Source organism: Oncorhynchus kisutch, unplaced genomic scaffold (genome assembly GCF_002021735.2).
Source record: "Oncorhynchus kisutch isolate 150728-3 unplaced genomic scaffold, Okis_V2 Okis09a-Okis19a_hom, whole genome shotgun sequence".
Taxonomy (NCBI): domain Eukaryota; kingdom Metazoa; phylum Chordata; class Actinopteri; order Salmoniformes; family Salmonidae; genus Oncorhynchus; species Oncorhynchus kisutch.
The window spans coordinates 17,181,568-17,198,663 of NW_022261985.1; the positions used below are offsets into that span (position 1 = coordinate 17,181,568).

Here is a 17,096-nt window from a genome sequence, read left to right on the forward strand (position 1 = left end):
GTAATGGGTGAGGTCACCGCATGTGTGGGAGGTGGGACAAAGGAGGTATCAGGGGTATGAAGAGTGGAACTAGGGGCTCCATTGTAAACTAAAACAATGATAACTAACCTGAACAACAGTATACAAGGCATATTGACATTTGAGAGAGACATACAGCGAGGCATACAGTAATCACAGGTGTTGAATTGGGAGAGCTAGCTAAAACAACAGGTGAGACAACAACAGCTAATCAGCTAGCACAACAACAGCAGGTAAAATGGCGTTGACTAGGCAGGGAGGGTCGGATTAACTACACACAGAGCCTGAGTGCGGCTGGGGCCGACAGATAAAACATAAACAAGCAGAATGGAGTACCGTGATTAATGGACCGTCCAGCATGCATCAGCTATGTAGCCAAGTGATCAGTGTCCAGGGGGCAGCGGTGGATGGGGCAGGGAAGCTGGACTGGCGAGTATTATCCAGGTAGGGTAAAAGCCGCTAGCAGTGGCTAACAATGACTAAATAGCTTGTAGCTAGTTAGCTGGTTAGCTTCTGGAGGTTCTTGAGTGTGTTCTAAAAATTTAAAATAATAGCGATTCCGTATCACATTGGGTGAGGCAGGTTACCCGAAGGTATAAACAAATAAAAAATCGAAAAGAGATTGAAAGTAAATATGGGTCCAGTGAGTGTTTGGGACGCGGCGATTCAGACGGTTAGCAGGCCTGTGTTAACACGCCAATAGTTAGTAGGCCGGGGCTAAACAAGGTAGCAGTTAGCGGACTGGGGCTAAACAAGGTAGCAGTTAGCGGACCGGGGCTAAACAAGCTAGCAGTTAGCAGGCCGAATTAGCAAGCAAGGAGATAGCAAGGGCTAGAAAGTTAGCCTTTGGGGGGCGTCGCGATGGGGGTGAGTCTGTTTATGCCTCTTCATGCGGTGACATCGATAGACCGGTCGTGGGTCCGGATATTGTAGCCCAGGAGTATGCTTCGGTGGTAGCACAGGAGCTCTGGCCGGGCTAGCTTCAAGCTAAGTGGGTATACTAAATGGTATAACATACACTGGTATACTAAATGGTATACTATACACTGGTATACTAAATGGTATAACAGACACTGGTATACTAAATAGTATAACATGCACTGGTATACTAAATGGTATAACATACACTGGTATACTAAATGGTATAACATACACTGGTATACTAAATGGTATACTATACACTGGTATACTAAATGGTAAAACATACACTGGTATACTAAATGGTATAACAGACACTGGTATACTAAATGGTATAACATACACTGCATTTGAGGAATAATGGGAAAGTAATTCTGCTTTGAAAGTTGATTCATTTGTAAACTCAAAAAACCTTTGAATATTTTGGTATCTAGTGAAGAGCTCTTCTTTGTCGACAACCATTCAGCAACGTTCACACCCTCTTAAGCTATAGCTCCACCCATTCAGCAACGTTCACACCCTCCTAAGCTTTAGCCCCACCCATTCAGCAACGTTCACACCCTCTTAAGCTTTAGCTCCACCCATCTTGTTTCCCTCTCGGAGCGTTCAGAACGAACACTTGATGCTCTGACCGATGATTTGTTAACCTCTGGATAACATGAAAACAGCCTAACCAGCTCGGCTGGTAACAATTACATGATGCTTTTTTGCAGACGTTTACTGACACCGGCCATTCTCAACGGGTGTTGTACACACGTCACGTAACTTTAGCTAACGAGCCAGCCAGCCAACGTTAGCTGGTTAAACAATGAACAGTGCCAACAATGCCACAGTGCTGGGAGCTAACCAACCAGGTTCAACGTTAGCTAGCTAACATTAGGCTCTAACTAGAACAGCAAATGGCTCTGGGATACGAATAATACAGTCAGCTAGGGAGCCAGTCAGCTAACGTTAGCCTGCTAGCTAACAGTACACTTTAGCTTAAGACATATAGTTAGCTAGCTAACATTAGGCTCTAACTAGATCAGCAAACGGCTCTGGGAAACAAATAATAACATCAGCTAGGGAGCCAGCCAGATAACGTTAGCTAGCTAACAGGATTACCAACAAAGACTGACGAGCTTCTATGGCAGACCAATCTGAACTCCTCTCTCGGGCATGTCCAGCCCACTGATTATCTCAGCCAATCATGGCTAGTGGGAAGTTTGCTAACTTTTTCTGTAGTTTAACCAACTAGGCCTGTAATTTAACAATTTTTATTCGTATTTACAGATGGCGTACAAGTTTGTTATTAAGGCACATGAAAGTTCACATGTTCCAGAAGGCATTTCTGCCAAAAAAAAAACACATTTTGATAAAACAATATTTTTCACGTTCAAACGTCTCTCCTGTGAAGTCGTGACTTGTGACATACACCTAGTTTCCTGAATCGGATCACATTTGAGCTTTTCTTGACATAATATATATTTTACCAAATAGGGCTATCTTCTGTATACCACCCCTACTTTGTCACAACACAACTGATTGGCTCAAACTCATTAAGAAGGAAAGACGTTCCACAAATTTGAAATGCATTCCAGGTGACTACCTCATGAAGCTGGTTGAGAGAATGCCAAGGGTGTGCAAAGCTGTCATCAAGGCAAAGGGTGGCTATTTGAAGAATCTCAAATCTCAAATATATATAATATACACTTTTTTGGTTACTACATGATTCCATATGTGTTATTTCATAGTTTTGATGTCTTCACGATTACTCTACAATGTAGAAAATAGTTTTTAAAAATAAAGAAAAACCCTTGAATGAGGAGTGGGTGTCCTAACTGTAGACTGGTAATGTACATCAGTGTTTTCCTTATCTACCTGGTTGAGTTTCTACTGCTGACCACCACACCTGGTGCTCTGTTTCTGCTCTGTACCTGGACAGGGAAAATACCCGCTCAGGTGTTGCAAATCTTCAGTTTGGGTGTGATCGGAAGTGGACAAGCTGGATCTGTGGTTAGATCTGTGGTTAGATCTGTGGTTGGATCTGTGGTTAGATCTGTGGTTGGATCTGTGGTTAGATCTGTGGTTGGATCTGTGTTTGGATCTGTGGTTGGATCTGTGTTTGGATCTGTGGTTAGATCTGTGGTTAGATCTGTGGTTGGATCTGTGGTTAGATCTGTGGTTAGATCTGTGGTTGGATCTGTGGTTGGATCTGTGGTTAGACCTGTGGTTGGATCTGTGGTTAGATCTGTGGTTGGATCTGTGGTTGGATCTGTGGTTAGATCTGTGGTTGGATCTGTGGTTGGATCTGTGGTTGATTTGTTGGGTCTTGTTTGTTCATTTCTCCCTCCATGTTGAGGTGAGGTCAGGTGATCCCCTGCTCAGTCTGGGTGATACGCTGATAGGCTAATTATAGCCTGGCTAAGAGCGCTGACCCTGCTGACCTCATACAGTCAATAGAATCCTCCGCTAGAGGGCGACTGATGCTGAATGGTGTCCTTTGTCATCATCTACATCAGGGGTGTAGATGATGTAGATGACAATAGGCCCTCATTCCATGGAGGGCCTATTGTGTGCAGTTTTTCCCCCCTTTCAGTTAAGACCTAGTCAACCAGGTGAGGGGAGTTCCTTACTTTGACCTAGACAACCAGGTGAGGGGAGTTCCTTACTGAGACCTAGACAACCAGGTGAGGGGAGTTCCTTACTGAGACCTAGACAACCAGGTGAGGGGAGTTCCTTACTGAGACCTAGACAACCAGGTGAGGGGAGTTCCTTACTGAGACCTAGACAACCAGGTGAGGGGAGTTCCTTACTGAGACCTAGACAACCAGATGAGGGGTGTTTCTTACTGAGACCTAGACAACCAGGTGAGGGGAGTTCCTTACTGAGACAACCAGATGAGGGGAGTTCCTTACTGAGACCTAGACAACCAGGTGAGGGGAGTTCCTTACTGAGACCTAGACAACCAGGTGAGGGGAGTTCCTTACTGAGACCTAGACAACCAGGTGAGGGGAGTTCCTTACTGAGACAACCAGGTGAGGGGAGTTCCTTACTGAGACCTAGACAACCAGGTGAGGGGAGTTCCTTACTGAGACCTAGACAACCAGATGAGGGGAGTTCCTTACTGAGACCTAGACAACCAGGTGAGGGGAGTTCCTTACTGAGACAACCAGGTGAGGGGAGTTCCTTACTGAGACAACCAGATGAGGGGAGTTCCTTACTGAGACCTAGACAACCAGGTGAGGGGAGTTCCTTACTGACACCTAGACAACCAGGTGAGGGGAGTTCCTTACTGAGACCTAGACAACCAGGTGAGGGGAGTTCCTTACTGAGACCTAGACAACCAGGTGAGGAGAGTTCCTTACTGAGACCTAGACGACCAGGTGAGGGGAGTTCCTTATTGAGGCAACCAGGTGAGGGGAGTTCCTTACTGAGACCTAGACAACCAGGTGAGGGGAGTTCCTTACGGAGACTTAGACAACCAGGTGAGGGGAGTTCCTTACTGAGACCTAGACAACCAGGTGAGGGGAGTTCCTTACTGAGACCTAGACAACCAGGTGAGGGGGGTTCCTTACTGAGACCTAGACAACCAGGTGAGGGGAGTTCCTTACTGAGACAACCAGGTGAGGGGAGTTCCTTACTGAGACCTAGACAACCAGGTGAGGGGTGTTTCTTACTGAGACCTAGACAACCAGGTGAGGGGAGTTCCTTACTGAGACCTAGACAACCAGGTGAGGGGAGTTCCTTACTGAGACCTAGACAACCAGATGAGGGGAGTTCCTTACCGAGACCTAGACAACCAGGTGAGTTCCTTACTGAGACCTAGACAACCAGGTGAGGGGAGTTCCTTACTGAGACCTAGACAACCAGGTGAGTTCCTTACTTTGACCTAGACAACCAGATGAGGGGAGTTCCTTACTGAGACCTAGACAACCAGGTGAGGGGAGTTCCTTACTGAGACAACCAGGTGAGGGGAGTTCCTTACTGAGACAACCAGGTGAGGGGAGTTCCTTACTGAGACCTAGACAACCAGGTGAGGGGTGTTCCTTACTGAGACCTAGACTGAGACCTAGACAACCAGGTGAGGGGAGTTCCTTACTTTGACCTAGACAACCAGGTGAGGGGAGTTCCTTACTGAGACCTAGACAACCAGGTGAGGGGAGTTCCTTACTGAGACCTAGACAACCAGGTGAGGGGAGTTCCTTACTGAGACCTAGACAACCAGGTGAGGGGAGTTCCTTACTGAGACCTAGACAACCAGGTGAGGGGAGTTCCTTACTGAGACCTAGACAACCAGATGAGGGGTGTTTCTTACTGAGACCTAGACAACCAGGTGAGGGGAGTTCCTTACTGAGACAACCAGATGAGGGGAGTTCCTTACTGAGACCTAGACAACCAGGTGAGGGGAGTTCCTTACTGAGACCTAGACAACCAGGTGAGGGGAGTTCCTTACTGAGACCTAGACAACCAGGTGAGGGGAGTTCCTTACTGAGACAACCAGGTGAGGGGAGTTCCTTACTGAGACCTAGACAACCAGGTGAGGGGAGTTCCTTACTGAGACCTAGACAACCAGATGAGGGGAGTTCCTTACTGAGACCTAGACAACCAGGTGAGGGGAGTTCCTTACTGAGACAACCAGGTGAGGGGAGTTCCTTACTGAGACAACCAGATGAGGGGAGTTCCTTACTGAGACCTAGACAACCAGGTGAGGGGAGTTCCTTACTGACACCTAGACAACCAGGTGAGGGGAGTTCCTTACTGAGACCTAGACAACCAGGTGAGGGGAGTTCCTTACTGAGACCTAGACAACCAGGTGAGGAGAGTTCCTTACTGAGACCTAGACGACCAGGTGAGGGGAGTTCCTTATTGAGGCAACCAGGTGAGGGGAGTTCCTTACTGAGACCTAGACAACCAGGTGAGGGGAGTTCCTTACGGAGACTTAGACAACCAGGTGAGGGGAGTTCCTTACTGAGACCTAGACAACCAGGTGAGGGGAGTTCCTTACTGAGACCTAGACAACCAGGTGAGGGGGGTTCCTTACTGAGACCTAGACAACCAGGTGAGGGGAGTTCCTTACTGAGACAACCAGGTGAGGGGAGTTCCTTACTGAGACCTAGACAACCAGGTGAGGGGTGTTTCTTACTGAGACCTAGACAACCAGGTGAGGGGAGTTCCTTACTGAGACCTAGACAACCAGGTGAGGGGAGTTCCTTACTGAGACCTAGACAACCAGATGAGGGGAGTTCCTTACCGAGACCTAGACAACCAGGTGAGTTCCTTACTGAGACCTAGACAACCAGGTGAGGGGAGTTCCTTACTGAGACCTAGACAACCAGGTGAGTTCCTTACTTTGACCTAGACAACCAGATGAGGGGAGTTCCTTACTGAGACCTAGACAACCAGGTGAGGGGAGTTCCTTACTGAGACAACCAGGTGAGGGGAGTTCCTTACTGAGACAACCAGGTGAGGGGAGTTCCTTACTGAGACCTAGACAACCAGGTGAGGGGTGTTCCTTACTGAGACCTAGACTGAGACCTAGACAACCAGGTGAGGGGAGTTCCTTACTGAGACCTAGACAACCAGGTGAGGGGTGTTCCTTACTGAGACAACCAGGTGAGGGGAGTTCCTTACTGAGACAACCAGGTGAGGGGAGTTCCTTACTGAGACAACCAGGTGAGGGGAGTTCCTTACTGAGACAACCAGGTGAGGGGAGTTCCTTACTGAGACCTAGACAACCAGGTGAGGGGTGTTCCTTACTGAGACCTAGACTGAGACCTAGACAACCAGGTGAGGGGAGTTCCTTACTTTGACCTAGACAACCAGGTGAGGGGAGTTCCTTACTGAGACCTAGACAACCAGGTGAGGGGAGTTCCTTACTGAGACCTAGACAACCAGGTGAGGGGAGTTCCTTACTGAGACCTAGACAACCAGGTGAGGGGAGTTCCTTACTGAGACCTAGACAACCAGGTGAGGGGAGTTCCTTACTGAGACCTAGACAACCAGATGAGGGGTGTTTCTTACTGAGACCTAGACAACCAGGTGAGGGGAGTTCCTTACTGAGACAACCAGATGAGGGGAGTTCCTTACTGAGACCTAGACAACCAGGTGAGGGGAGTTCCTTACTGAGACCTAGACAACCAGGTGAGGGGAGTTCCTTACTGAGACCTAGACAACCAGGTGAGGGGAGTTCCTTACTGAGACAACCAGGTGAGGGGAGTTCCTTACTGAGACCTAGACAACCAGGTGAGGGGAGTTCCTTACTGAGACCTAGACAACCAGATGAGGGGAGTTCCTTACTGAGACCTAGACAACCAGGTGAGGGGAGTTCCTTACTGAGACAACCAGGTGAGGGGAGTTCCTTACTGAGACAACCAGGTGAGGGGAGTTCCTTACTGAGACAACCAGATGAGGGGAGTTCCTTACTGAGACCTAGACAACCAGGTGAGGGGAGTTCCTTACTGACACCTAGACAACCAGGTGAGGGGAGTTCCTTACTGAGACCTAGACAACCAGGTGAGGGGAGTTCCTTACTGAGACCTAGACAACCAGGTGAGGAGAGTTCCTTACTGAGTCCTAGACGACCAGGTGAGGGGAGTTCCTTATTGAGGCAACCAGGTGAGGGGAGTTCCTTACTGAGACCTAGACAACCAGGTGAGGGGAGTTCCTTACTGAGACTTAGACAACCAGGTGAGGGGAGTTCCTTACTGAGACCTAGACAACCAGGTGAGGGGAGTTCCTTACTGAGACCTAGACAACCAGGTGAGGGGGGTTCCTTACTGAGACCTAGACAACCAGGTGAGGGGAGTTCCTTACTGAGACAACCAGGTGAGGGGAGTTCCTTACTGAGACCTAGACATCCAGGTGAGGGGTGTTTCTTACTGAGACCTAGACAACCAGGTGAGGGGAGTTCCTTACTGAGACCTAGACAACCAGGTGAGGGGAGTTCCTTACTGAGACCTAGACAACCAGATGAGGGGAGTTCCTTACCGAGACCTAGACAACCAGGTGAGTTCCTTACTGAGACCTAGACAACCAGGTGAGGGGAGTTCCTTACTGAGACCTAGACAACCAGGTGAGTTCCTTACTTTGACCTAGACAACCAGATGAGGGGAGTTCCTTACTGAGACCTAGACAACCAGGTGAGGGGAGTTCCTTACTGAGACAACCAGGTGAGGGGAGTTCCTTACTGAGACAACCAGGTGAGGGGAGTTCCTTACTGAGACCTAGACAACCAGGTGAGGGGTGTTCCTTACTGAGACCTAGACTGAGACCTAGACAACCAGGTGAGGGGAGTTCCTTACTGAGACCTAGACAACCAGGTGAGGGGTGTTCCTTACTGAGACCTAGACTGAGACCTAGACAACCAGGTGAGGGTAGTTCCTTACTGAGACCTAGACAACCAGTTGAGGGGAGTTCCTTACTGAGACCTAGACAACCAGGTGAGGGCAGTTCCTTACTGAGACCTAGACAACCAGGTGAGGGGTGTTTCTTACTGAGACCTAGACAACCAGGTGAGGGGTGTTTCTTACTGAGACCTAGACAACCAGATGAGGGGTGTTTCTTACTGAGACCTAGACTGAGACCTAGACAACCAGGTGAGGGGAGTTCCTTACTGAGACCTAGACAACCAGATGAGGGGTGTTTCTTACTGAGACCTAGACAACCAGGTGAGGGGTGTTTCTTACTGAGACCTAGACAACCAGGTGAGGGCAGTTCCTTACTGAGACCTAGACAACCAGGTGAGGGGAGTTCCTTACTGAGACAACCAGGTGAGGGGAGTTCCTTACTGAGACCTAGACAACCAGATGAGGGGTATTTCTTACTGAGACCTAGACAACCAGGTGAGGGGTGTTTCTTACTGAGACCTAGACAACCAGGTGAGGGGAGTTCCTTACTGAGACCTAGACAACCAGATGAGGGGAGTTCCTTACTGAGACAACCAGGTGAGGGGAGTTCCTTAGTAAGACCTGGACAACCAGGTGAGGGGAGTTCCTTACTGAGTCTGTCCAGGACAGGTCCAGTATCTGATGAGTCTGTTCAGTACAGGTCCAGTATCTGATGAGTCTGTCCAGTACAGGTCCAGTATCTGATGAGTCTGTCCAGGACAGGTCCAGTATCTAATGAGTCTGTCCAGGACAGGTCCAGTATCTAATGAGTCTGTCCAGGACAGGTCCAGTATTTGTTCTGTCAGTGTCTCTATTAATCAACTGTTTCTGGAAAGACATTGTCTGGAGATAGAAGGTATCTCTATATATGGTACAAGTACACAGGAAGTACATTCAGAAAGACATTGTCTGGGGACAGAAGGTATCTCTACAAATGGTACAAGTACACAGGAAGTACATTAATTTCAAATCCTTCTATAGATGGTTGATCATTCCTTCAGTCTACGGTGTTGGCCTTGGAGCGGTCAAGGTTTCGTAGCATTGGTAGAATAGTTCTGTTAAACGCTCCGGAGTCCAGAACGGAAATATTACGTCATCGTTTCACTGGCGTCTAGTTACTCAGGCTTCCATTCACACCTACTGAATCCAGAATATCACTTAAACCTCCTAAGATAGAGAATCTGTCTGAAGCACTGATGTTGTTCTGGCAACAAAGGCCTGAACTGATGCATTCTGGACTGAATCTTCTTCACTTAATAAGATGTGAAGGAAATTCAAACCGTGGGAAAAGTAATCTGTACTGCACTGTACACACACACACATATACACACACACATTCACACACATACATACACACACACACACACACACACACACACACACACACACACACACACACACACACACACACACACACACACACACACACACACACACACACACACACACATACACACACACACACACACACACACACACACACACACACACACACACACACACACACATATACACACACACACACATACACACACATATACACACACACACACACACACACACATATACACACACACACATACACACACACACACACACACACACACACACACCTTCTCATATATCACCTAGTGCGAATGTATTTTATTTCCAGCTTCTCCACTCTGATTGGATGTGTCAGATCCCCCATGATCCTCTAACAGGTGTAGTCATGTCTTAATGAGAGTAAAGATGGGAGGTGTAGTCGTGTCTTAATGAGAGTAGAGATGGGAGGTGTAGTCATGTCTTAATGAGAGTAAAGATGGGACGTGTAGTCATGTCTTAATGAGAGTAAAGATGGGAGGTGTAGTCATGTCTTAATGAGTAAAGATGGGAGGTGTAGTCATGTCTTAATGAGAGTAAAGATGGGAGGTGTAGTTATGTCTTAATGAGAGTAAAGATGGGAGGTGTAGTCATGTCTTAATGAGAGTAAAGATGGGAGGTGTAGTCATGTCTTAATGAGAGTAAAGATGGGAGGTGTAGTCATGTCTTAATGAGAGTAAAGATGGGAGGTGTAGTCATGTCTTAATGAGAGTAAAGATGGGAGGTGTAGTCATGTCTTAATGAGAGTAAAGATGGGAGGTGTAGTCATGTCTTAATGAGAGTAAAGATGGGAGGTGTAGTCATGTCTTAATGAGTAAAGATGGGAGGAGTAGTCATGTCTTAATGAGTAAAGATGGGAGGTGTAGTTATGTCTTAATGAGAGTAAAGATGGGAGGTGTAGTCATATCTTAATGAGAGTAAAGATGGGAGGTGTAGTTATGTCTTAATGAGAGTAAAGATGGGAGGTGTAGTCAGGAGGGATACCCTTTCGTCCTTCCCCCACGGCCAGCTCTAACACACAGAGAGGGGCGGGACTGGCTTGCCTGGCTTGACCCGTTACCATGGTGAGGTCTAGGCGAGGGGCTCATTGGCTTGGTGAGGAGGGGGCTCCACTGTCCTTGTTGCCGTGGGAGCAGGAACTGAGGGGCTTGGTCTCTAACTGTGGTGAGACGCAGCATCACGAGGAGGAACAGCCAGGATACTGTCTACTGCTGCAGTCCACTGGCTTTCTATTGGCCAGCTAGAATACTGCTGCAGCCCACTGGCTTTCTATTGGCCAGCCAGGATACTGCTGCAGCCCACTGGCTTTCTATTGGCCAGCCAGGATACTGTCTACTGCTGCAGTCCACTGGCTTTCTATTGGTCAGCTAGGATACTGCTGAGGCCCACTGGCATTCTATTGGCCAGCCAGGATACTGCTGAGGCCCACTGGCATTCTATTGGCCAGCCAGGATACTGCTGAGGCTCATTGGCTTTCTATTGGCCAGCCAGGATACTGCTCTGGCCCACTGGCTTTCTATTGGCCAGCCAATAAGGGGTGGATATAGAAACCCAGGCTGGAGTGGAGGGCTTGGTGAGGATTTGGAAAAGGACAGGATTGACTATTGTAGCGGTCTGATGATGTTCATTTCGGTTCTTCATGTTTACTTTGACATGGTGAGATCAATGTCCCAACTATACTGGCCACTGACAGGAAGCTGTAAGACTGTAAGCCTGAACCGGTCTTCATATTCCCAGTACATTAGCTTTCTAGCTAGCTGTAAGCCTGAACCAGTCTCTTCATATTCCCATTACATTAGCTTGCTAGCTAGCTGTAAGCCTGAACCAGTCTCTTCATATTCCCAGTACATTAGCTTGCTAGCTAGTTGTAAGCCTGAACCAGTCTTCATATTCCCAGTACATTAGCTTGCTAGCTAGTTGTAAGCCTGAACCAGTCTTCATATTCCCATTACATTAGCTTGCTAGCTAGTTGTAAGCCTGAACCAGTCTCTTCATATTCCCAGTACATTAGCTTGCTAGCTAGCTGTAAGCCTGAACCAGTCTCTTCATATTCCCAGTACATTAGCTTGCTAGCTAGCTGTAAACCTGAACCAGTCTCTTCATATTCCCAATACATTAGCTTGCTAGCTAGCTGTAAACCTGAACCAGTCTCTTCATATTCCCAGTACATTAGCTTGCTAGCTAGTTGTAAGCCTGAACCAGTCTCTTCATATTCCCAGTACATTAGCTTGCTAGCTAGCTCTAAACCTGAACCAGTCTTCATATTCCCAGTACATTAGCTTGCTAGCTAGCTGTAAGCCTGAACCAGTCTCTTCATATTCACATTACATTAGCTTGCTAGCTAGCTGTAAGCCTGAACCAGTCTCTTCATATTCACATTACATTACATTGTCCTCTGTGTGTCTCATCAGGTGACTGTCCTCTGAGTTCACCACCCCTTCCAGGATGAACGGCTACACCCCACCCTCCTTCCCCCAGGGAGGGTTCGACTCATACACCTCACAACTCAAGTAAGACCACCCATCACTCTGACCACCCATCACTCTGACCACCCATCACTCTGACCACCCATCACACTGACCACCCATCACTCTGACCACCCATCACTCTGACCACCCAGCCCACTGACCACCCATCACACTGACCACCCATCACTCTGACCACCCATCACACTGACCACCCATCACTCTGACCACCCATCACTCTGACCACCCATCACAGTGACCACCCATCACAGTGACCACCTATCACACATTCTCTGTTCCTCTCCTCTCCTCTCCTCTCCTCTCCTCTCCTCTCCTCTCCTCTCCTCTCCTCTCCTCTCCTCTCCTCTCCTCTCCTCTCCTCTCCTCTCCTCTCCTCTCCTCTCCTCTCCTCTCCTCTCCTCTCCTCTCCTCTCCTCTCCTGTCCCCTCCCCTCCCCTGTCCCAGTCCTTCCAGTAGAGGTAGATAGCCGTGGTGGCTGTGTGGTGAAGGTGCTGACGTCTCCTCTCCTCACTCAGTCCTGCTAACAGCGTTAACAGAACTTATCCATAATTAATTCTTCAACCAATTAGAAGCAGCCTGGTGGAGACTGGGAGGAGTGTGAGAAAAGACCAAGTATCAAGGCGATGATTAGCACCCTGATACATGACCCTCCTCTGGGTGAGAGAGAGACGCCAGTATGCCCAGATACAACCCTGTCAATGTACGTCCACACACACCCTGCTGTCTACCCAGCACTTTCCTCCTGTCAACACAATGACAGAAGTCAACATGGTGGTTGGGTCTTTATTGGCACGGGAAACATGTTTACATAGATAATAGATCATAAACTAAAGTTTCAAAAGAATAAAGACATTTGTCTATACGGTGTTGTAACGATGTGCATATAGTTAAAGTACAAAAAGGGAAATAAATAAGCATAAATATGGGTTGTATTTACAATGGTGTTTGTTCTTCACTGGTTGACCTTTTCTTGTGGCAACAGGTCACACATCTTGCTGCTGTGAGTTGATCAAAATTGGGTTTGTTTTGAAATTCGTTGTGGGTATGTGTAATCTGAGGGAATCTTCTCTCTCTCTCTCTCTCTCTCTCTCCCTCCCTCCCCTGCTCTCTCTCTCTCTCTCTCTCTCCCTCTCTCCCCTGCTCTCTCTCTCTCTGTCTCCCTCCCTCCCTCCCTGCTCTCTCTCTCTATCTCTCTCTCTCTCTGTCTCTCTCTCTGTCTCTCTCCACATCTCTTTCCCTCCCTCCCCTGCTCTCTCTCTCTCTCTCTCTCTCTCTCTCTCTCTCCCCTGCTCTCTCTCTCTGTCTCTCTCCACATCTCTCTCTCTCTCTCCAGTGGTCATGGTTCCCAGTCCACAGAGCCTCCAGATTGCAACGCCAGGACCAACACCAAGTCCATCTCTAAAGCCCTTTATGGTAGGTACAGAAGCTACCTGTCATGTTTTCTCTCTCTCCATCCCCCTCTCTCTCTCTCTCTCTCTCACTCTCTCACTTTCCCCCCAAAGCATGTAGTGAGCGTTCTTGTAGGACCCTTTGTCATCTCTCCATCTCTCATCGCTCCATCTCTCATCTCTCCATCTCTCCATCTCTCATCGCTCCATCTCTCATCTCTCCATCTCTCATCGCTCCATCTCTCCATCTCTCCATCTCTCATCGCTCCATCTCTCCATCTCTCATCTCTCCATCTCTCATCTCTCCATCTCTCCATCTCTCCATCTCTCATCTCTCCATCTCTCATCTCTCCATCTCTCCATCTCTCATCTCTCCATCTCTCATCGCTCCATCGCTCATCTCTCCATCTCTCATCGCTCCATCTCTCCATCTCTCATCTCTCCATCTCTCCATCTCTCCATCTCTCATCTCTCATCTCTCATCTCTCCATCTCTCATCTCTCCATCTCTCATCTCTCCATCTCTCCATCTCTCATCTCTCCATCTCTCCATCTCTCATCGCTCCATCTCTCCATCTCTCATCGCTCCATCTCTCCATCTCTCATCTCTCCATCTCTCCATCTCTCCATCTCTCATCTCTCATCTCTCCATCTCTCCATCTCTCATCTCTCCATCTCTCATCGCTCCATCGCTCATCTCTCCATCTCTCATCGCTCCATCTCTCCATCTCTCATCGCTCCATCTCTCCATCTCTCATCTCTCCATCTCTCATCTCTCCATCTCTCATCTCTCCATCTCTCCATCTCTCATCTCTCCATCTCTCCATCTCTCATCTCTCCATCTCTCATCGCTCCATCGCTCATCTCTCATCTCTCCATCTCTCATCTCTCCATCTCTCATCTCTCCATCTCTCATCGCTCCATCGCTCATCTCTCCATCTCTCATCTCTCCATCTCTCATCTCTCCATCTCTCCATCTCTCATCTCTCCATCTCTCCATCTCTCATCTCTCCATCTCTCATCGCTCCATCGCTCATCTCTCCATCTCTCCATCTCTCCATCTCTCATCTCTCCATCTCTCCATCTCTCATCGCTCCATCTCTCCATCTCTCCATCTCTCCATCTCTCCATCTCTCCATCTCTCATCGCTCCATCTCTCCATCTCTCCATCTCTCATCTCTCCATCTCTCCATCTCTCATCTCTCCATCTCTCATCGCTCCATCGCTCATCTCTCCATCTCTCATCTCTCCATCTCTCATCTCTCCATCTCTCATCGCTCCATCGCTCATCTCTCCATCTCTCATCTCTCCATCTCTCATCTCTCCATCTCTCCATCTCTCATCTCTCCATCTCTCCATCTCTCATCTCTCCATCTCTCATCGCTCCATCGCTCATCTCTCCATCTCTCCATCTCTCCATCTCTCATCTCTCCATCTCTCCATCTCTCATCGCTCCATCTCTCCATCTCTCCATCTCTCCATCTCTCCATCTCTCATCGCTCCATCGCTCATCTCTCCATCTCTCATCTCTCCATCTCTCCATCTCTCCATCGCTCCATCGCTCCATCTCTCCATCTCTCCATCGCTCCATCACCTCACTCACAGGAACAGATGGAATATACTTCCTCCACACATCAGCCAAACATAAAAAGAAAGGTAGACTCAAACAGCGCCCTGTTTGGTGTGTGTGTTTGTGTGTTTGGTGTGTGTGTTTGGTGTGTGTGTTTGGTGTGTGTTTGGTGTGTGTGTGTGTCTGTGTGTGTGTGTTTGGTGTGTGTGTGTGCTCTGTGTGTGTCTGTGGGTGTGTCTGTGTGTGTGTTTGGTGTGTGTGTTTGGTGTGTGTGTGTGTCTGTGTGTGTGTGTTTGGTGTGTGTGTGTGTCTGTGTGTGTGTTTGGTGTGTGTGTTTGGTGTGTGTGTGTGTTTGGTGTGTGTTTGGTGTGTGTGTGTGTCTGTGTGTGTGTGTTTGGTGTGTGTGTGCTCTGTGTGTGTCTGTGGGTGTGTCTGTGTGTGTGTTTGGTGTGTGTGTGTGTGTGTGTGCGTCGGCCCAGTGAGTGTGCATGTGTGTGTTGCCAAGGCTTCACAATCTTCTGCAAAACCAAATGACAGATTCTAGGTTATCAGAACAACCGGTGAAATTAAACTCAAGGTTGTGGCTTTTGAGTGTGAAATACAGACATGATAATGTATAGACATGATAACGTACAGACATGATAATGTATAGACATGATCATGTATAGACACGATAACATACAGACATGATAATGCATAGATGCGAGAATGTATTGCCATGATAATGTATAGACATGATCATGTATGGAGGTGATCATGTATAGACACGATAACGTACAGCCATGATAATGCATAGACATGATCATGTATGGAGGTGATCATGTATAGACATCATAACGTACATACATGATAATGCATAGAGGCGAGAATGTATTGACACGATAATGTATAGACATGATAAAGTATAGTCGCGATAATGTACAGACATGATTATGTATATAGACGATAATGTGTATATACACGGCAACGTACATGCATGATAATGTATATCGGCAATAATGTATAAACACGATAATGTATAGACACTAATGTATATATGTGATCATATATATACATGATAACTTATAGACATGAACATGTATAGGTGTGATAATACATATATGTGATCATGTATAGATGTGATAATGTATAGATGTGATAATGTATAGACATGATAATGTATATGCACGATAATGTGTAGTTGTAATAATGTAGTGTACTGTACCCTGAGGCTGTAGAACAGAACATACTATAACCTGTCAGGGAGCAGAGAGCTTTATTTGGTTCTGCAGAAGAGACTGATAACCTTGAAGTGTTGTCTCTCTTTCGCTCCCTGGACCTTCTGTTCTGAGAGGAAGTCACCCTGTCCCCTCTAGGATCCTCCTGCTGTTCTGTTCTAGAGGAGATGTAGAACACTAGAAAACTTCCCCTGCTGTTGTAGAACACTAGAACACTTCACCTGCTGTTGTAGAACACTAGAACACTTCCCCTGCTATTGTAGAACACTAGAACACTTCCCCTGCTATTGTAGAACACTAGAACACTTCCCCTGCTATTGTAGAACACTAGAACACTTCCCCTGCTATTGTAGAACACTAGAACACTTCCCCTGCTATTGTAGAACACTAGAACACTTCCCCTGCTATTGTAGAACACTAGAACACTTTCCCTGCTATTGTAGAACACTAGAACACTTCCCCTGCTATTGTAGAACACTAGAACACTTCCCCTGCTATTGTAGAACACTAGAACACTTCCCCTGCTATTGTAGAACACTAGAACACTTTCCCTGCTATTGTAGAACACTAGAACACTTCCCCTGCTATTGTAGAACACTAGAACACTTCCCCTGCTATTGTAGAACACTAGAACACTTCCCCTGCTATTGTAGAACACTAGAACACTTCCCCTGCTATTGTAGAACACTAGAACACTTCCCCTGCTATTGTAGAACACTAGAACACTTCCCCTGCTGTTGTAGAACACTAGAACACTTCCCCTGCTATTGT

General features: G+C 47.4%; 1 protein-coding gene across 1 annotated transcript in view; it reads left to right on the plus strand.

The window, feature by feature from the left end:
* The window catches only part of LOC109887441 (epidermal growth factor receptor kinase substrate 8-like), a 150,697-nt gene that overhangs the window by 61,937 nt on the left and 71,664 nt on the right, over nt 1–17,096 (plus strand). The window contains 2 exon segments of the mRNA XM_031815377.1: nt 12,077–12,175; nt 13,485–13,564. Coding sequence (XP_031671237.1) covers nt 12,111–12,175; nt 13,485–13,564 — 145 coding nt within the window. The 5' untranslated portion in view covers nt 12,077–12,110.